The sequence below is a fragment of the Melanostigma gelatinosum genome (assembly GCF_949748355.1).
Source record: "Melanostigma gelatinosum genome assembly, chromosome: 12".
NCBI lineage: Eukaryota > Metazoa > Chordata > Actinopteri > Perciformes > Zoarcidae > Melanostigma > Melanostigma gelatinosum.
The window spans coordinates 5,997,436-6,018,450 of NC_136645.1; the positions used below are offsets into that span (position 1 = coordinate 5,997,436).

Here is a 21,015-nt window from a genome sequence, read left to right on the forward strand (position 1 = left end):
TTTGGAAAGTTACAGAAACGGTCTGTTGTTGATTTGTCATATTTCTTTGCCTTTTCTTGTCTTTTCCTTCATTCCTTCGCCTGTGTCAACACAGAATTCCTCTGTGTTTTTGATCTTGCTGGGAAAAGTTGAACATAAGTTGATTTGGATTTTAGGAAGTCTCTTTTCTGCTGCCTTGACCTTTCATTTTAAACACATAAATAAAAAGAAACACATTCAGCATTCAAACTGTACCCAAGGGACCAAATTGTGTTGAGTTCAAACATTTGAAAAACCTCCCTCAACGTTTTACATTCCACTCCTTCAGCCTCTTGTCATCCAGCTGTTGTGGATAAACAGATGTGTCTCTCCTCTGCTTCTAATCCCTCTCCGTCCCCTGCAGCCACTGCATCAATCAGATCCTGGAGAGCGTCAGTCACATCCACCAGCACGACATCGTGCACAGGGACCTCAAGGTGAGTTGTCATACACCGGCGGTGAACACGTTCTCGTTATTGCGCAGAAATAACACGTTGTGAATAAAAAGGCATTTGTGTGGATTCACAACATGTCTGAACACACTCGTGTGCTCGCGCAGACGTCACAGCGTGACGTTAAGAACCCCTTGGCCTCATCCATCCCTCTCTTCACCTGATCTTTTTTCTATTCCCATCCTCCTTTACGTCTGTGCCCCCTCCCCTCTATCCCCTCTTATCCCCCACTTCTACTCTCGTCTCCTCTCACCTATCTGTCCCCCCCCTCCCTCTCCCCCTCCTCCTCCTGCCGAGGAGTGACGAAAGCAGACCAGCTGCTATTAATAGCGGGTCGGTGGATGAGATGACGGCCAGTGACGATTTTCCCTCGCAGCAAGTCTATTCACCCCGAACAGAAACCAACAGCACTGTGACCTCCTCAGCTGTGTGATTTCAGTTTACTAATATGGGGAATGAGGACAGTGAAGGGAGCTGAGATTGAAACACCTGGATAATTGCACCAGATTTCTTTTACTGCCAGTCCTTTACGTTAATGGTTTACTTAACAATCTGGTCTGTTACTTTTATGTGACAGTGCAAAATTAAACCATTATTCCAGGGTAAGTAAGACGAACGTGTGCGAGTGGGGTAAATGGATTTGTATTGCTTTTCATTGATTTTGAGTTTTAAAGAGACGATTATGATGACAGATGGTGGACAGAGGACAGAAATTAATTATCGGTACATTGTTAATGTACAACTCTCTTTTCATGTATTCAAACTGCGTCTGTGCTGCGTCATTCTGTGCAGCCAAATAATGTTCCGACCCAACAAAACGTATTATATTCTCATCGGGCTCCCAAAGTTTCCAAAAACACTAAATATGCCAGGTTGAATTTGGGGGAAAAGTGTCTGCAGTACATCTGGAATATTTCCCATTGATGAAATGAAGCAGCATAAAAACATGAAGTCTTGGATTTAATTTGTATGTTCATGGATTCTATTTTATATTTTACTCAGTTTAAATATTGTGATACATAACATTATATTGCATGCATGAGGCAAATGTTTTTGCCCAAATCTACTTAAAGGAAGTGCATTATTTCCGCGATGGCTTCAGTGAAGAGCTGGAACAGGCTGATACAGAATATATATCAAAACTCAGACCGACAGAGTGGAATAAGTTGATTTTCCAATTTTAAACCTGCAATAACTTGTAAACTCTGTGTTGTGTCTCAGCGCTTTCATCGACCTGGTCTCCAGCAGCAGCAGGCGGCTGTGTTCAGTGAAAAAGCTCTGATTAATCAGCGGTCCACTACCTGTCCAGCACACAATGACAAAGTTAGCGACTAGCTGGTGAACGCTGCTTACGGCTTTAATTTCTCTGAGAAGGATTCTTAGTTACCGAACAAACCCTCCAATCATCTGACAGCTAAAGAGAAAGCACCATCCTCGGGGTAAAGCTGCCAAAAGTCACGTCTGTATTGGAGCCATAAAAATGACTAATAATGCCACAACGAGAGGTGTGACCTCACACACTGCACGCACACATATTTCTGCCTCCCTGTCATCTTGGGAGGGCCACTCGCTTGGGGGGGGGGGGGGGGGGGCGTAAAAACAAGAATTAGAGAGAAAGAGTTGAGCGCTGTTGGCTGGTGGCAGGCTGAGTTGCCATGGTAACTGTAGGGTGAGGTCACCCGGCTGCTGCAGTGCCAGCGTAGGGACTCATTATGCCACCTCCCATCTATCTGTCTCTCTCTCTGTCTCTCTCTCTCTCTCTCGCTCTCTCTCTCTGTCTCTCTCTCTTCTTCTGTTGCTTTCACTCCAGCTCTCTGTCCCTGTGCAGTTCCCCCCCCCTGTTTTCTCTCTCTTTCCTATTGTTTCAGCTCTGCCCCGATAGGAGAGAGGGAGGGAGGGAGAGAGAGAGAGAGAGAGAGAGAGGTGGACCTAGTCGTTGTGACGCCACCTATTGGTTTGTGTACTGCCGTTTTGAAGCCTCGAGTTCAGCATTTTGCCGGCTGGGGACGAGTGACATAGAGACGCCGTAGTGACCTGTCAATCACACGGTAGCCCCGCCCTAAAGCATCTATTTTACTCTAAATGGGGTCATAATTTACTAATTTTGTCTTGAACAAGACTTGAAATTACAATGTTTACTGAGGTAATGAATCAAGTGAGAAGTAGAGTCATTTTCTTATAGACTTCTATACAATCAGACTTATTTTTGCAACCAGAGGAGCCACTCCCTGCTGGTGCCTTCCAACCTTCAGAACCGGAGGTTTCCGCTTGCTCAATGGTCTCCCAAGATGAAGCTGCTGTTTGGGCTCTGCTTTTTCTTATTTCTTCGTTACTGAGGAAGGGGTCATCTGTTGCCTTTAGACATGCAGCCAAAGAGGAGTCTGGTGACCTTCCAGCTTGCATTTACATCTGGCTGAGAGACAATCGTAGTGTGAGCCAGACCACCCACACATTTTAAATGCTGAAAATGATGGCAGGGGAAGTCCAAAAACACAAAAGCCGAAGGAGCATTCAGGAACATCGATCATATCTCAGAAGGCACCTTTTTAACGTCCATGATTTATTATTAAAATGTACATGCATGTGACAACATTTAAAGTCTGTGAGGCAGTATGGTTCAGGGTGGGCATAGCAGCGATCTGTCAAACCCAGGACCTTCTTGCTGTGAGGTGAATAAACTGGCCAACCAGACATTATGTAGGAAAACCTAAACCGGGTAAATCAGCTGTGCAGTGCAACTATATCAGTAACTGACCTTCTGTCAAATCACACTTGACCTGATACATTGCCTCAATTTCTTCTTCCTCTCACCTCCAGTGCCATGATATAAAGAGATGCAAATGAGGAAGCGGCTAAGAAATCACAGTTAATATGACCCTTAGCGGCCAAGACGGCGAAATCACAGCAAATATGTCTTTTGCATGACTGTTATGAGAAGGACAATGTCAAAAACGCCGTGTCAAATTCAGTGACAGCTGACTGAAAAGGCCTTTCCTTTGCTTGGCCGAATCATGCCTCATTACTACTGTCTGTCATTGAGCTCCTGCAGCTCATCCAGTCATGCGGACACATGGGACATTTCCTGGAGGAGGGTACATGCTTATCTCTTTTGCCCTTATTATAATTATTTAGTTTTCCCTATTTTTGCTCATATCTTTGCTAAAACCTATTTTCCTATGCAAAACATAGTTTGTCCAACAATACATTTAACAACCTGTTCTCATTAAATGACTTGTCTCTGAATATTAAAGAACCTTTGGGGGTTTTTGAGTGTTTGCCTGAGAAGAATTTAAATGAACTTGTCTGTATGTTTAACATTTTACAGACAAAGTAATTGACAACGGTTGCAGCCTGAGTGAAAATATTTCTCCCTAATGAACTATTTATCTGTGTGTGTGTCGCAGCCTGAGAACCTGCTGCTGGCCAGTAAGATGAAGGGAGCCGCGGTGAAGCTTGCAGACTTCGGTCTTGCCATCGAGGTGCAGGTAGACCAACAGGCATGGTTTGGTAAGAAATAACACTTCAGTAGAATGTGTAACCTTGTTATCTGTCATGATCCCACACTATTCACTTTCAGCAGTAGTGTTTGCTTCAGCAGGAAAATCCCCATCACTGCTTGTGAAATAAGGAAGTATTAAATGAGTGTCGAGCTGCTGTTTGTTTCAGTACAGTGTGATAATAAAATGCTCTATTTTTGTAACTGTGCAAGAGAACTTGGTTAATAACGGCATACAGTCAAGAGAAAGTACTTTGTATTGATACAAAGATCAGAAAGGCTTATGAACCCATAATCTTGTGTTGCATTTTCACAGACCGATTTCACACTAGTGTCTTTGTTTTTTTTCCAGGTTTTGCAGGAACTCCAGGCTATCTGTCCCCAGAGGTGTTGAGAAAGGACCCGTACGGCAAGCCAGTGGACATATGGGCGTGTGGTCAGTCAGTCTACCTTCTGTCTCTTTGCATGCTGCTGCATTCATATGCTCACTAATAGTATGATTATGCATTTGATATGTTTTTAGTATATGTTTTATAGCCGGTATGTTCATATAGAGAGTGTGTGTGTGTGTGTGTGTGTGTGTGTGTGTGTGTGTGTGTGTGTGTGTGTGTGTGTGTGTGTGTGTGTGTGTGTGTGTGTGTGTGTGTGTGTGTGTGTGTGTGTGTCAGGTGTGATCCTGTACATCTTGTTGGTGGGCTACCCTCCCTTCTGGGACGAGGACCAACACAAACTCTACCAACAAATCAAGGCCGGTGCATATGACGTGAGTACTTCTCTCTCATGATCATGTAGTTGCCTTCCAATGTGTATGAAAAACCATTAACATGACATGACCACGGTGCAGGATAAGTCAGTGTAGTGTTGTACTAATGCACATTATACTGTCTTTGGCATTACAACAGGTAAATATAGAGAAGTTTTGAGTTTGCAGTAATTGGGTAACCAGGGGAATTAGTAAAAAGGCTCCGGTTTCCTTCTGCCACGAAGATGAAGGCCACTATTTGAGATTTACAGTAATCGTTTCATCCATTAATAATTGAAAAATATTGTTTAGTGCAGCTTTGGTAAATGTCCTTCCTTTATGGAGCTCATATGTGCGGACTCATCCCAGGTCGGCTGATTGAGTGTGTGTTTTGTAAATGGATCCTTGAAGATGAGTGCTGAGGTTCGTAGAGTCTGTCAGAGCTCCATCTGTGTTCATTAAACTTGAATTCTAATCCATAATCTGAATCATCATCTATGTGAATGGGAAAACAAGTGCAAAGAGAGACAAATCATTGCACCATTCCACATAGGACGCATGTTCTAAAAGAAAATAAATTCAAATGTGTGTGTTGTAAACAGACGATGAGGACAACTCTGTTTGCTATTTGTTTTGTGCTTTACAGTAATAATATGAATCTAATAATCGTTTATTGGTTGTCCACTAGTGTGTATTTAATGCTTGATTCTTTTCATCGCCACAACCTTCCTTGTGGTTTGTGTAAATCCCACCTGCTCTGCAGAGGATTTCTCTGCAAATGTAAATTGCGTGATCTTAGTAAAGTCAGCAGAATAGATAACAAACCTCTGTTAACAGGTCTTCTGCTATTATTTGCACTTCACTAAATTTATGCAACGAGGAAAGACAGACGCACCTTGCAAACACTCGCACAGTATTTTACTAAATATACTCTTTCAGATCAACATATTATGGGCAAAGTGAGAAAAGTGCGTTTTAAATTTCTATTTCTTTTAATCCACATAATGACAGTCTACTCTGGTCTAAATACCAAAATAAGGTCCAGTCTCCAGATGTCCTGTTGATGCATGCTGCTCCTCTCTGCTTTACTTCCTGGTGTTTTAGCACATTTTGCAGATGCAGGGCTCCTCAGGCTCTGCAAACTGTCACATTTCTTATGAATAAACAAAGAAAAAACATATCTATGTGTTTGCATATGCATGCATATGTTAGGCCAGAAGGATAAAATGTTCAATGGAAGCATAAGAACAGGGATTCACGCTCTTAACACTTGTTCCTCTCTTTCAGTTTCCTTCTCCAGAGTGGGACACAGTCACCCCCGAGGCCAAGAATCTGATCAATCAGATGTTAACCATTAACCCTGCCAAAAGGATCACTGCCGACCAGGCCATCAAGCATCCCTGGGTCTGCGTAAGTCACACTCGTCCTCTTCAGAAGAAATCTTTTCCAGCATGTCAAAAACACACTGCTGCAGATGTTCCTGCCTCACAGAGGCACATTGTGAAACACGTTGAGCATTTCATTTTTGGCATTGCTTTACAAAACAAAAGCACCATCACATCTCATAGGCTGGTGTTAAAATCACGGACTGCTAAACATATTATGTCGTCGAGCAGAATTAGTAGTTTTGAGTTGAGTGAAACTCATTTTAAGCCCCTCGGGTCATTTATCTCACACTACATGTGAGAGCTTTAGACAACATTTGGATGAAAGTGAAACGTAATACCATGACCACAGGAATATGTGGTTCAGATTGGCAGACAGGCGTCCATTAAACTCAACAAACAAATAAAGAAAAATAAGAGAAGTATAGTGCGAGAGGCTGCTGGCTCTGATTGTACTCTCTCACACACATTTTATTACTCAAAATAGAGAAGTGGGTATCTCCAGAATACAGTAAAACTCCTATAAATGTATTTTACGACCAATACTTTTTATTCTGTCAACTTTTTTGTTTTTGATATATGTGGTTAGCTTTTTGAGCCTTGGCTGCCGAGTGAGAATAAAAGCATACACGGGAGCAAATTAGAGTTGTGGTGAATTCAAAACGCGCCATTGTTGCGGTGCCATAGTTGTCGAATTCATCTGAAAAGTGATTTAGATGTTTAGAAGAAACAGGATGCACAACTTTGCACTATTTTATAGGATCCCTCGTCATTTGGAATCGATTATAAAGGAGTGAAATCAGTGTGTTTCCATCTACATTGACACGGTGACCCATTGAAGTTAATCTATAATGTTCTCTCTCTTCTACATACAGCAACGCTCCACTGTGGCCTCCATGATGCACCGCCAAGAGACTGTGGAGTGTCTGCGCAAGTTCAACGCCAGACGGAAACTTAAAGTCAGTGTGGACACACACACACACACACACACACACACACACACACACACGTCCACCGTACACAAATCCTTATGCTGTATATTGTTGTGTCCCTCTAGGGAGCTATCCTCACAACAATGCTGGTGTCCAGGAACTTTTCAGGTGAGCTTTGGAAGTGGTGCGAATCAAAATCAACAATCTTCATGTGCCGACAGACTTCAGGTCCTGATGCTGTTGATGACTCATATTTGAATGAAGCCGTACAAACAAGCACCGTGATTTCGAGAAACTGAGCAGTTTTGTGACAGAAAACAAATCTGTTTTGTCATTATATTTAATAATCATAGTGATAGTGATGTATGAGCTTTATAGGTAATCACTTATTCCTGATCTGAGATCTCATTGAGGCCAAATACGAGTTGCTGTTCTTCTACTGTTCCCTAAATAGCATATTTTTTATTCTTGTTCACTTTTGCTCGTTGGCTCTGTCTGCTGTTTTGATTTTGCACTTCAGGGGTTTGGCTTGGATTTCCTCCTTGTAAGCAGTTTGGTGATCGAAACACAGTTCACTTTTGATCGAACACCCAATTTGTAGGCTAGACGATGGCCTTCAAGCTAATGCTTTCATGCGACTGGCCCTGTGTTTGTATGCGTTCATGTAAGTAAAGCAGCTCCTGTGGATCACAGCCAACTACTTTCCACGGGCAACATTGATCTTAACTGAAGAAAGCAGGCGAGCCAGACCTCTAAAATGCTTGATACATAACTGCAGGCATGTTTACCGATGAGTGTCAAAGGAGATAAGAGAAGTATGCTCGTATGATCCAAACACTTTCTGGAAACCCCTGTTTTGTCATTCTTCTGTAAAAGTGAATCAAACTTTGGGAAATACAGAAAATACAAAAGGCTGTCAGGCTTTAGTGAGCCTCTCGTCCCACCTGTGCCTCCACATTGAATCCCTCTCTGTCCAATAGTGGGACGGCAGCATACCAGCCCTGCCGCTACCACCAGCACGGCCGCAATGACACAGGAAGGTACGTCTGCTTGAGGGGGCGTTGGTGTCAGGCACTGCCAACTTCGTACTCGGGCTTTTGGAATGTGGCCTGGGCTGCTTGAACCCTTCCACCTGCTGCCTGCTGCCTGCACACTGATGAACCACTTCTGAATGGTCGTCATTGCACTGGGGCATCTTAACGCACACACACACACACACAGACAAACATGTAAATAGAAACAACAAGCAAAGCTCAGCTCTTGACCTCGCAGTACTGCTGCGTGTCTTGATGCTTTAATGAATGGAGTTCCTCTCATGGACTGGCTATTTAATTTCCTGTGTGGAAATCAACAGCCATTTAACTGCCACCCAGCATGACCCTCTGACATCCCTCCAACTACCGCAGCTGCCACACAGCGAAGCTCGGTTTACACGTCTCTGCATTAACACACCTTGTGTATGCTGCATATCTTTTCGTCTGCAGCATAAACATTTTAACCTTTTTTTTATATTACAAATACAAAAAACAGACCCGCCAGCCTTCAACCGTCTGTATCCACAGTACCCGGCTGATGCCCAGTCGATGGCTGCCTGTGCTCATGGCAACCTTCCCTCCGCATGGCTCAGGCACTAACAGCCAGCCAAGCATGTTTATGAGCGTATAGCGCAGCACAGAATGCCAACCTGCATGGGAAGCTGTATGAACAGAATGCACAGTGTCCTTTGTGATCTATTCTTCTTTGTCTCCTCTCCCCTGCCTGCTCTGTTTTATTTGTGTGAAGAGAGCCTAAAGGCGTCAGTATGCTTCAAACTTTGTAGGATCACCAAACAGACTCTAAAAACCACATCCCCTCAGAGATTTCCGACGTTTAAATTTAATATTTTAATATTTTTTGTTACTTTCTGAAACACTTGGTATAAATAAACAAACTTTATTTTCGGCTTGTGGACCTTCCATTTCACAAAGATAAGTATGAAAGACTATAAATCCACATTCTGAAACTGACATTAAAAACATAATTCTTCACATCTTTGTCACCTTTTTTTTATACAACAGTGTTATGTACGGTATATTCATTGTGAGAGTCTTAAAAACGTCAAAGCTGAGATGAAATAACATTAGAGCGATGAGATGCATTTAAAAAGCCAAAGATGAAATGTGAAGACTGGATGAAATATTCCCATTAGTTAGATGGCACAACCGCGTCCCATTGACCGATACTGTGCTCCGTTATTCATCGATGTCGTCCCGCTCCACTGAGGCAGGCTTTCACCGTCGTACAGACTAGTTTGAATGCAGCATACTGAAGCTGCTTGCTTAAAGGCCGCTCATTGAGGGATTAGGGTTTGATCGACAAGTGGATGCTGCTCCGATAAGTTGTTAATAACGGATTTATCTTGAGACTTGATTACAATTGTTCAATTTCTTTTTTTTACTGAGTTACATACAGCGTAAAATTGAAGAACTTGGTTTTGAATTTTTGAGAGGATGTCCTGAACTCTGTTTAATAACTGTTGGGAATGAATTCCTCGGCTCCTTTTTAAGAGAGACTCTGAAGTGGATGCTGCATGTTTTTAAGCCACCGTCATCGCATGAACCCACCAACTCTGTGAAAAGGATCTAAAGAATGCCATTCAACACACAGTGAAAGCCTGACGAGTGTTTGTGCCAGTTTTCAGTTTTGTTTTCCGTTCAGATGTTAAGGTGCAGGTATTAAACACATCACTGTTTTCTTGCCTTCTTCATTGCCCTCCTTCCTCCTTTATAAATGGAAGGTAAGGGAGGATCATTGGAACATGTCTAACACAAAAATGAGTGTTTGTACAATAATTTGGGTGTGCTTATTTTGAATCCGTTTGTGTGCATGCTTGTGGACATTTTATTCAGTTGTGTGTTGGTGTCATAAATATGCAATAATATGTATAACTGTGTGGTCAGACGTTCAGTTGCATGCACATGCTATAATGTGGTCATGTAGGCTAACATGGACTGGTTACATTACAGTGGGCGGTGTTTGACCTGCAGAGTGTACGTCAACAGTTTGAATGTTTGTCGACTTTCTTTTTCTAACTGGCTTGTCTAACGCTGAACCAGGATCAGTTTGTCACTTATTTGTGGTGCTGCTTATGTTGTGTACTTTATGGAACTGTGCTGAAATTTATGTTGGTGTTTTGTGGGCAAAGAGAAACGTTCAAATACATTTTCTTTAAGTTTTTTACAACCAGGAAAATGTTTGGCTGAATACATGTTCATAAAAAGAGAAAGTAAAGGGAAACAAACTCGTGGTCAATCAGGAATGTGAGATAATCGGTCAAATTATTAGATTGGACTTCCTAGAATTTTCAAACTCATGATTTTGACCATGTATCTATGCATAAGTTTAACATTTTTTATGTATCATAATGTTGATTTTTTTAATGTACTTTTCACAGTAACGCAAACATTGTTCTCAGTATATTTTACAAATTCTATTTTTCATAGTTTTTGTTTTTTTCTCTTTTTTTAGCGGGTTTCTGATTCCATACAAAACATCAACAATCTCTTTTATTGGACTATATGACGAAATCAGCAAACGTATATTTAAACCCAAACATATAAAGAAAACAACATGAATTTGCGCCAAAGCTGTTATTTTAATTGTAATAATAGAAAATGTTTCCAAACTTTTAATGTTTTTCCCCCCATTTTCAGTTTGCTATTCATCTATACAGTCATGCATTTCTTTAATCATAATTGGCCTGAGTTTGCCCAGTGGTGCAGGAACAATATGTGGAAACGTTTGTTGGACTCCTACTTCTCAGACTGTCCTTACTGTCTTGTCTCTCTTTCTTTCAGCATGCAAAACCTTACTAAACAAAAAGTCTGACGGTGTGAAGGTAAGTTTCCTGACCCGTGAGGGTTTTATTGACTTTACTGCTTCTGTCTCTCTCTCTTTCTGTCTTCTGCTGTCTCTCTTTCTGTCTGTCACCCTAACAACTCTACTAACATGTATCTTTAATATTATGAGTATGTGGAAAAGCATTATGTTCTTTTAGTTGGATTACCTTTGTGCTCTGGTGCTCTATTGTTTAAGATGTTTGTGTTTTAGGGAAATGGATTGATAAGAATAAAGGTAATACAGATGTGATATTAAAGTGAAAGTAAGCGACATAAAAAGACCGATAAGCTTTTAAAATGCTGTTTTGTTTTCTACCGCCAGGTTTTCTGCGATTCACAGCGATTCGAGCAACCGTCATGTCGTGGTGCTCACTTTGTTTTAACCGATGGTCGGCGTCAATGCATGCAGTGAAGCGCCATGATCAACAAGGGCCAAAATAAAATCCCCAGTACATACAGTAACTTAAACAATAACTAAACCCCCAAAACATTCGACAAATAAACTGCACGTTCAATGATTTAAATCCTTTAGGTGTCATTTACATATTAACTTCCTCTATTGTTTTTGCAGCTAATTCTTTTTTCTTTTTGTTTCTGCTGAAGCCCTCTTAGTGTCCCTTTCTCTCATCTTTGGTCCTGTGTAAGCTTGTGCAGCTGTTTTGTTTTTCTCTCTTTCTGGGATCAATCTGGCAGCTTCACTTTTTTTACTATTTTGACGAGTTCCTTGTTTCCCGATGACCCCTTATTCTTTTCCTCCTCTCCATTGCTGTCTGTCAGAAAAGGAAGTCCAGCTCGAGTGTTTGTTTGATGGTGAGATCGGCTCTGTCGTTTTCGTTCATTCTTTGTCTCTCTTCGTCTTTTCGAGGCTTTATTCCCCCCTTCGGTACTCCCTCTCTGTTTCATCTGCTTCTTCTTTTCTCCTTTTGGGCAGAGATGTATGAGGCTTTTGGTCTTGTTCGATTTCTGTTGGATTTCCTAACTCCATCCCTGCATCCCCTTCTGCCATAAGCGCCACCAAAACCATTGCAGCTCCTGACAAATACCACACACACACACACACCACTCACCGCTTTCCAGTGTTCTTCTTCTGATGTCTGAGATCAGGCGTTTTGGCTTACTTACCAACATCCCTGACCATCACAGGACTGAGCGACATTTTAATCACTGTAAACATCGATATACAATCATTTTCCCTTTTTTTTCAATTATTGTATATTCATTGTACCCCCATTATTTTTCATTGAGAACTTTTTTTTTTCTCCCGCTACCTGTAAATAGAACGTCTGTCTTAGTCCCCTGCAGATAGTCAACACCTTAAATTACTGACAGTTCAGGACTATGTACAGATTAACTGGTGTAGACAAAAAACGTAAAATACATTGGAATTTAAGGTCATTTGAGTATTTCCTTAGTCATTTGGTCTATTTATCTTATCTACTGCTAGAAATATAAGCCTATAAACAGTACGGTTTGGTATCTGATACAATACACAAGTTTCAGTACTGATACCAAAATGATACTTATTTAGATAACTTACTTTGAGAAATATGGTTTTTGTTTTGTACAGCTGAGAAAGCTCCCAGGGCTTTGCTCCTAACCTTTCATTTACCATTCGTCCACCTCTTAGCTTTCCTGTCGGAGTGCTGATTAGCATTGAGGAAGCTCTTCTTTCTCCTTCCCCTGCAGTTAGCCTGAGGATGAAGGGAGAGGCCAGCTCAAACCGTGTTTTCTTGTTCACCTCACACATCCCATTTTCAATCCGTAGCTACAATCTACACCTCTGTTGTGCAGCTCAACCGCTATCCTTGGCTTGCAGGTTCCAACAACACAAGACAAAAACAATTGTTTGAGTGAGCAAGAAATATAATAATACATAATACATTCCAAAAACACTAGATCACTATGACAAAAATAATGTCAACAACAACCATTTTCACAGGCGTTCAGAATAATACGAAACACTAAACTGACCTAAAATCAGTGGAGTTCCCCTTTAAAACATAAACCATGTTTTGCAATTTTTGTTGAACTCATTTTGTAGTTTAATTAAAACATGTTGCATATACTCTGGCTCAGCAACGTGTACCACTGCACGTGCAGCGAGATGTTCATTCAGTACAACAGAAACAGGCTGAAGGTGAACTTAGCAGTTGTAGTCGTGCTAAACTAGTTTTGTTTGCTTTAATATTATCCTCAAACTATATTTAGCACGAGCCAGGAGTGGGAAATAACAACATATCAGAGAAAAACCTGTCGTCAAGGCCTTTCACTGCATGCACAGACCTGAACTGGTAACAATTATTACAAACTTATTATTGCCTGACTCGCATATTTTGGCTGTGCTTCTGCCAGAAATGGTTCACCGATTTCTGGTTCGAACTTGTGATTATTTTTGATTTAAAAACAAATCCCAGCAGATGTTGATTCACCTATTTGTGAAAGTGCTGGGAAAATCCTTAAAATCCAATCTGAAGATATGTTCACTGTTTTAAAAAAAATGCATGTGCTGACTAACTGTTCTGTACTTTTACTTTTGTTTTAATGTTGTCAAATGTCTGCAAAAGTTGTAGACAGTAAATGCCGGAACACAGCAGGACGCTGGACTCAAAGAGTCCTTCAATCACTCGATACACAGCTTTATAATAGAAATATAATAAGTCAGTACACGCACATAGTGGTTTAAGCAGGACACTAATCTGTTTCTACTAGTTCCTGGTGATCAAAAGAAGATATTATTTTGAAGCTACATGCACTTAGGAGAATACAAGAACAACTGCCCTTTGTAAAGTGCACAAGGCAGCAGGGTTCAGATGATTGATGCAGATCTCCAAATAAACCCGTTTAGCATTGAACCCCACTCCCACATTGTGGCGTTTTAAATTCTACACACAAAATATGTGCATTTTATATTGGCCGTGAAATGGCTCCGTTCGTTGTCGAGCCGAGGTTCCCATAGTCTGGTTTATGGTTCAGGAGCAGTGGGAGTCATTCTGTGTTGTGTTTCTTTGCCCCCAGTCGCAGGGAAACAACAGTAAAAACAGTGTAGTAAGCAGCAGCAGCACCAAAGACAGCAGCATGTCATCTTCAGCACCAATGGTACCTCATCTCTATTTGCTTTCTCTCACATTGCTTTTTTTTTTTTACGGCATCATTTCATTGTTTACATCTTTTCAATGTTCAGTTCAGTCTCCTCCCCATCTTTTTGTGTCACACCCCATGTAAAGGGAAATCTTTTCTTCTACTTTGTCCCCTCTCTCGTGCCTCATCCTCTGCCTCTGCTTCTGTTTTGAACACAAACTGTGGTGTTGGACGTGGATTTGATGACTTTAAAATTGAACGACTGGTTTGTGCCTTGGAGTCTCTCTCTCCCGGCTTGTGGTTTACCCAGACCTCCCGTGGACACACCCATATATATATATATTTGCACAGTGCACTGACAGGTAGACGAATGGCTTTCATTTTGCGGAACAACAGCAGGCCCTTCAATCATGTTCTGCTCAGCCGTTTCCTGGTGACTCATTGTTGATGGTTTGCCTTTTTAAGAAGAACAGGTTTATGTCAGTTTTTTGGAAAGCCGAGCTCAAGAAAGATTGAACCTCTACTACATCAAAGGACATTTTGTTTTTTTCCAAATTGCTCTTTGATATGTGAATCGTGAATGCCGAGGACTTCTGGGTAAACCAGGAGCTGGAGAGGACGGGTAACAGACCACCGTCATGATTGTGTGAGGACGCAGCCCCTGTGTTCATATATGAAATGGGATTCAGCCATATATACTGTACAACATTCAATAAAGCTTGAACAATGCTTTGCCCAGGTTTCAAACATGCTAATGTAACAACGTAAAGCCAAACCTCATTTCAGTGCATCAGTAAAGTCTGTTACTCTTTTAGTAACTGGCCACTAAATGAAACACTGAGGGAAATCATTGAGCACTAAGCTGAGGATTGGTTGATCCCTCATAATTCCATATGTCATCGAAGGGGCTGGATGTTCTGAAGTTGTAGTTCCTGGATGTTTGGTCCAGTGTTGATTGTGTATCAGGAGATGGACGGACTGACCAGACCCAGTACACTGTGGGTTTGTTTTCCAAACAAGGAAAGCGGTACTTGGAGCTCTAGAGCTTGCTTTGTGCAGAACGTTTCTGTGGCAGGGCCACGGTTGAGGATGAGGAGTGGATACACACAAGCACACAGGCTGCCATGCTACATGCAGCGTTCATGCCATGTGGACTGGGAGGCTGTGATGGGGAAAGATTCATACTGTCATCACTAGGAAGTGTGCGTGGCATCAGACTACTCAGGATGGTGGTTGCTAGTGTTGATATTAACAAGTGTAATGTATGCACTGAATGAAATAATCTATTTTTATTTCTTTATTCACCAAATCTTTCATGAGCTCAGAAGAACAGCCATATTTCCAGCTTTGTGGCGACGCACCTCTTAGCTAATTCAAGAGGCTTTTTGAAAAGTGTGTTGAGTTTTAGAATTCGGACATTTTTCGCCACATAAAGGAAGCTCTTCAAACCCAGCACATCTGGAGATATGGAGGTATGAAGGTTTGTTTAGCAAAGCACAAGTAATACAACAAACTTCTTTCGTGGAGTACTTGCTCCCCTAAATCATTAATGCATGGTGTATACATCAGAGCTTCCCAGTTGTAACGTCCACTTGGATGTTGAAGCAAACATTTCAAACTATAGAACAACTTCCAGGTGACATGAACGCAGCATAACATCTGCACACACGTGCACATCCAGTCACTCACAGAAGCCCTCCTCAGTCGAGTCCCGAGCTGGTGAATCTGTGTTTAGCTGTTCCAAGTCTTCATGTTTTCCTGCATTTTGGAGACTCTTCACGTCTCCTGTAGGCCACATTGCTAAAGACAGACTGACGCTGAGCACCTTGACGTCTACAGCGACATATTAAATCCACATAAATGCTCCTCGGCCTCTGTACTGTAGCTTCTGTGCTTTGTTGTTTTGGTGTGCGCATACGCATCAGTTTTGTATGTTTGTTGTCACTGAGTTCGTTGGTGTTCCCTGGTGCCCCCTTACACCCCCCACTCTATCACCTCCCTGCATGGTAAAGTGTCTCCGACCTTCCCCCAGGAAGCCCAGACAACTGTCGTACACAACCCAGCTGACGGCACCAAGGTAAGCCTTCCTTCTCCCACCACTAGCCACTGGCCGCTAACACTCGCAAGTAACTCGTGGAGGACTTTCTCTAAATGTACTCCATACATCGCTGTCAACTGTAACTATGTTGACTCTGTGCGTTTCATTGTGCTCCTTATGTGAGCTGGCCTCTGTCGGTGTATTTCATTCCGTGTCTTCCTGTTTACCAGGCGGGTCAAATCCTGTGAACTCCCCAAATCTGGAAGCGGATGAGTGTAGCCCCTGCTTGTAGTGAGGGTAGCTCGCTTTAATCACTGTGAAGGTGCACTTTCATGGAGCCACTGGAATACATGTAGAGTTTCAGTGTTTTATTATGATCAGTTATTTGATTTTAAAAAGTATACTGTTCTGCTTATCCAGGATTTAAATGAACTGGGATAACAAAAAGGGAAATTCATAATAAAAAAAATAATATTGCAAATCCATTAAGTCCAACTGGTCAAAACAAATTCCAACTCCGTTGGTTAAATGTTGTTCTTACACATCGACACCTGATTTCGACTGGTTGGACTGTGTAGTGTGTACAAGATCATGGAGTTTTTATATTTGAAAAGGTTTGATCAACTGATTGCAATAACGTAAACACACAAATGGAAAATGTTACTTTTATTCAATTCAATTTTCTACAATATTAATACAGCCCAATATCACAAATTAGCCAGAGAGGGCTTTGTAATATGTCCAACATACTCCTCGGACCCTCACGTCGGATAAGGATGAACTCGCACACAGTGTTTTTTAAGTGTAAGGAAAAACCTGAGCCTGAAGAGCCAAATGTTCTTCAACAAAATGAAACAATGTACATAAGCACTAAAAATAAGCACGCATTGACTATCCGGTGAGGCTCCTCGGCTGTAACACACTTTGGGAAACCCTGAAAGATTATGATTAAACGCTGTAAAGTCACATTAGTTTATCTGGTGGTGTCCTTCAGATGCATCCAGTTCATTTTGAATTCATACGAAAAAGAAAATCCTAAATACACCGTCTTTACCAGCAACACGTGCAAACTGACGAGTACATCTTCAGAAAAGCATGTCGGACCTTTTACTCAAACGGGAACCCTCCACCATGCTGCTTGTGCTGTTGAGAAATACCATTATCACTAGAGATTCAAATGCCAGTGCTGTTCCACAATTATCTTTACATTCACACCTTTATCACAAAGACTTGCTTCCACTCTGGGAGCGGTTACACACCAACGTGCACTCACGAACTCCTTCCTGTCACAATTAGTCACACGATTACAGGTTGCCCACACACACTTTGCTGCTCTTCTGTGTGTGGCTCTCTGCGCTTCCCCTCGCTGCTGTCCCGGCTGGTTTGTGCTCCTGGGAGGGGGTTGTCCGTCTGTCCGTCAGGTTGTCTTTGTGTCCATATGGGCAAAGTGTCCAATGCTTCCCAACCCCGTCTCACGTTCTCATAAAAAAAACGATTTGTCTTGCTGTTTCTCTCCCCCCCCTTCATCCATCTTTATCTCTTTCTCCCCTAACCTCTGTCTGACAGGGCTCCACAGAGAGCTGCAATAACACAGAAGAGGAGGAGATGAAAGGTAGGAAAGGTACTTATCCAACTTTCACCTACTCTGCACGTCTCTCTTTGTTCACTGTATATTTTGCCACTGTGTCGATAGAGAAAGATGACAACATATTTCTTCGCTTCGTATTCGAGGTGCTGCATGGCTACTGGGTAGAGGTTTAGGGCGACTGTCAACTCAGCCTTACTCAAGGTATCGGAGGCTTGGAGATCCAGGAAGATGAGCGGTTGAAATACGACAGACGCCTTCGAGCGTCACAGTAAAGACACATTTGACGTGAAGAGTTGGATGAAAATACGCTGCTTGTATGAGGGCCGATAACGGTGTTGCATAAACTTTTGCTGTTGTCTCCATTTACACCGTGTTCGATTTCTCCAGAGCCAAATGGCAAAACCTCTTTGCCTCATTTCCATTGTTGGTGTGCATGAGTGCATACATGCCAGCATCACACGCCACTTAAGCCTTTAATTAGTCGACTCAGCTTAATGTTTGCAGGCGAATGAAGTAGGACAGAGCTACCGCCAGGAACACGTTAATCCAGTTACTTAAGGCAGCTTTCTGTGGGTTTACCAGTCCTTGATCTCATGGTGGATAATCACTGACATGCAATCGAGAGGCCGTTCTGAGTTTCCCTGTAGTTCAGCGCGCTCATTCATACAACTTCCTTTAGATGCATGGATTGCATGCTAAGTGAATGTAGCATCATTTATCTTGGCTACTCTGAAGTACAAACTCAACCGGTGCGAGGATGCATCAACTCCTCCATGGAGAAAATCAGAGTGAAGGAAAGTTCTCCAAGATGAAGCGCAGAACGTCTTTTAGATACAAACAATTCTGCAGCTCACAAGTGCTCTGCAGCTTGTTGCATCGGCTGATCCGAAGTTTGGGTGTAAATTAGCACTTACTCCTCGCTCACTACCTCACGAGAGCTTCCTCAGTTATTCAGTTTGGATCACACGGGACCTGAGGGGGTTGCTTTCATCGGGTTTGCTTGTCCAGTCTATTTGTTTCTTTCTGGTGTCTGAATCAGCTGGTTTTGACAATTTCCGTCTGTGTGTGCAGTTGGTTTCTACCTGACTGCTCTGTATTGATGCGGCTTCTTAAGCGTGTTCTGATGAGTAAATCTATTCCCAAATCTTCTCTCTGCTTTACTTTTTTTCACGTAAATTAAAACGGAATACTTTTGGATTGTGCTCGGACGAAGCATGTCATTTAAAGACTCGTCGAGCTGTGGGAACGTGTGATTAGGGCTCCTGTGATTAACAATTTATCTGCTGATCATTGTCTCAATCGTTTTGTGTGTAAAATATCAGAATAAAATGCCTGTTATAGTTTTCGACAGCCCTCGGAGATGTATTTAAATATCTTGTTGTCAGTCCAAAACCCAAAGATACCCAAAGTTTACTCTCATAAATAACAGAAAAAAAGCAAATCTACATATTTGAAAAGCTAGTACTATCAAATGTTTGGCATTTTGTGATTAATCAATTATCAAACTGGTATTTATTTTTTTACAGATTAAACAATCAATTGAATGACAAATAGGTTCACTTCTAAAGAGTGAGGACTCTTATGATAGTAAGCTCACTGCCAGTGTGCATCTGTTTGTATTTGTGTGTCTGTCTTCGGATGGGGGGGGCAGTGGCTGCCTGTGAGTCTACTGGTTCAGACAGTGCAGTGGTAAGCCAGTGCAGCGCCACTGAGGAGCAGACCCAGACCCTGTCTCCTCGCTGCCCACCACCTACCTGTAAGTCGGCAGCAGTTTACCTGACTCACCTGTCAGCTCTTCTCTCTGTGTCCTGACCTTAACCAACAACAAATCTACCCTGCAAGCAAAACAAACTCCCTTCTCCTCCACTCTGTCCTCCTGTGCTGCCATCTACTGGCACCCAGGCCTGCCTACAAGCTACTGTTCAGTCTCTACACTCAGTGTCTGGAGGCTAATTTCCTACAATAACTGCTTCGTCTACTGTGTGCAGAACAAACCATTTTATAAGCCATGCATGTGCTTATATACATGGCGTCTCAGCTTTGCTAAATATAACTTTATTTTACTGGGATGACTGTGCCTGCCTGCAGCTGGTCCCCTGCAGGAGGCTGCTAGCAGCCCCAGTGTCCCTCAGACCAGTCCAGCTCAGAGCTCCTGTCTCGGTCCTGAACCAGAGTCTGCTCTGGCGCCCCCCGCAGGCGTCAGCCGCAACCTGCAGCAGAGTAAGTGCCGGGCAGGTTGTGCAGTGCTTGTGCAAAGGTCTGTTCTAACTTTCCGTGCCACCTGATGGCACAGAGTTTGAGGATTTATGAACACGGAGGTACATGCAGGTGTGGAGGGTTTGTCAGCCGTCTTTTCTGGCTCCGCAGCTGCATGTACAGTGTGTGTGTGCATGCAGTTTGTGCATTTCTGGTGTGATGTTGTGCTAATGAATTTATGCCAAATCCTCAGAATTTCTGCTGTATCTGAGTAATTATTGGCCCGCTCCCAAAGAATTAGGCTTTTTTTTTAATTCATAAAGTGTGTGTGTGTGTGTGTGTGTGTGTGTGTGTGTGTGTGTGTGTGTGTGTGTGTGTGTGTGTGGTGAAAGATATTTAGAGTTGCAAAGAGTTGTGAACAGTTATCTTTTATTTTTGAATGGTCTTCCATTCAAACCATTCGTTTGCCCACATTTCAAGCTGTGATATCTTGAAAATAATGCATTGAGTGATCAGGTTAGTACATGATGATTATGTTTAATAATAGTGTTATTAATTATTCAACTCAGCCAAATCTAACAAGACTATGGATGGACATTGACAAACCTCACTCATCATTGGGGGCAATGCAACTCCTGCCTCAAGGTTGTTCGGCGATGGTTTTACAGAAAACACGACTGCTTGTTAACTACGACAACTAATGTGAAGAAAAACATCTTTTGTTTGTTTCTGGGTGAAACCATTAAAGGGTTAAGTTCAGGTTTCAGTGTTGCACATTCCCTTGATGTTGTGTTTAGTATGAATAGTGGACATCGTGGTGTGTTTTGTACAGGGTGACTTCAAATGTCACCGTCATTGTTACCAGAGGCAGAGCCCATGTGATGAACTCATTTCAAATGTCAGAGGTTTCAAGGAAGTTCAGGCAGAGCACGCGGAGCGGGATCTCTATGTTCAGCCTCCGAATGATTTCTGACCATCTCAAACCTCTTCTGCTTGTCTTCGCCCTCCTCCTCTCCGTCTCTCTATTCTCAGCTCGTAAACAGGAGATAATAAAGATGACAGAGCAGTTGATTGAAGCCATCAACAATGGGGACTTCGAGGCTTACACGTAAGTTTGCATATGCAATTCAAACAACACAAGTCAGCGTTGTTCGAGGCTGAGTTTTGTGCCTTTTTGAAGGCTCTTTGTCATTTCCAACACAACAAAAACTC

At 42.3% G+C, this 21,015-nt stretch overlaps 1 protein-coding gene across 20 annotated transcripts in view; it reads left to right on the forward strand.

Annotated features, from left to right (window-relative positions):
- Positions 1–21,015, forward strand: part of camk2g2 (calcium/calmodulin-dependent protein kinase (CaM kinase) II gamma 2) — a 48,961-nt gene that overhangs the window by 22,795 nt on the left and 5,151 nt on the right. Inside the window, exons 6-20 of one of the 20 annotated variants that reach the window (XM_079280234.1) lie at positions 383–455; positions 3,875–3,977; positions 4,319–4,402; positions 4,635–4,729; positions 5,996–6,118; positions 6,969–7,052; positions 7,151–7,193; positions 8,006–8,065; positions 10,862–10,902; positions 13,919–13,999; positions 16,014–16,058; positions 17,586–17,640; positions 19,259–19,363; positions 19,696–19,827; positions 20,836–20,911. In XM_079280234.1, the coding sequence (XP_079136360.1) occupies positions 383–455; positions 3,875–3,977; positions 4,319–4,402; positions 4,635–4,729; positions 5,996–6,118; positions 6,969–7,052; positions 7,151–7,193; positions 8,006–8,065; positions 10,862–10,902; positions 13,919–13,999; positions 16,014–16,058; positions 17,586–17,640; positions 19,259–19,363; positions 19,696–19,827; positions 20,836–20,911 (1,200 nt within the window). The remainder of the gene's footprint in view (positions 1–382; positions 456–3,874; positions 3,978–4,318; positions 4,403–4,634; positions 4,730–5,995; positions 6,119–6,968; positions 7,053–7,150; positions 7,194–8,005; positions 8,066–10,861; positions 10,903–13,918; positions 14,000–16,013; positions 16,059–17,585; positions 17,641–19,258; positions 19,364–19,695; positions 19,828–20,835; positions 20,912–21,015) is intronic. The other 19 variants (XM_079280245.1, XM_079280252.1, XM_079280235.1 and 16 more) reach the window with 19 other exon arrangements.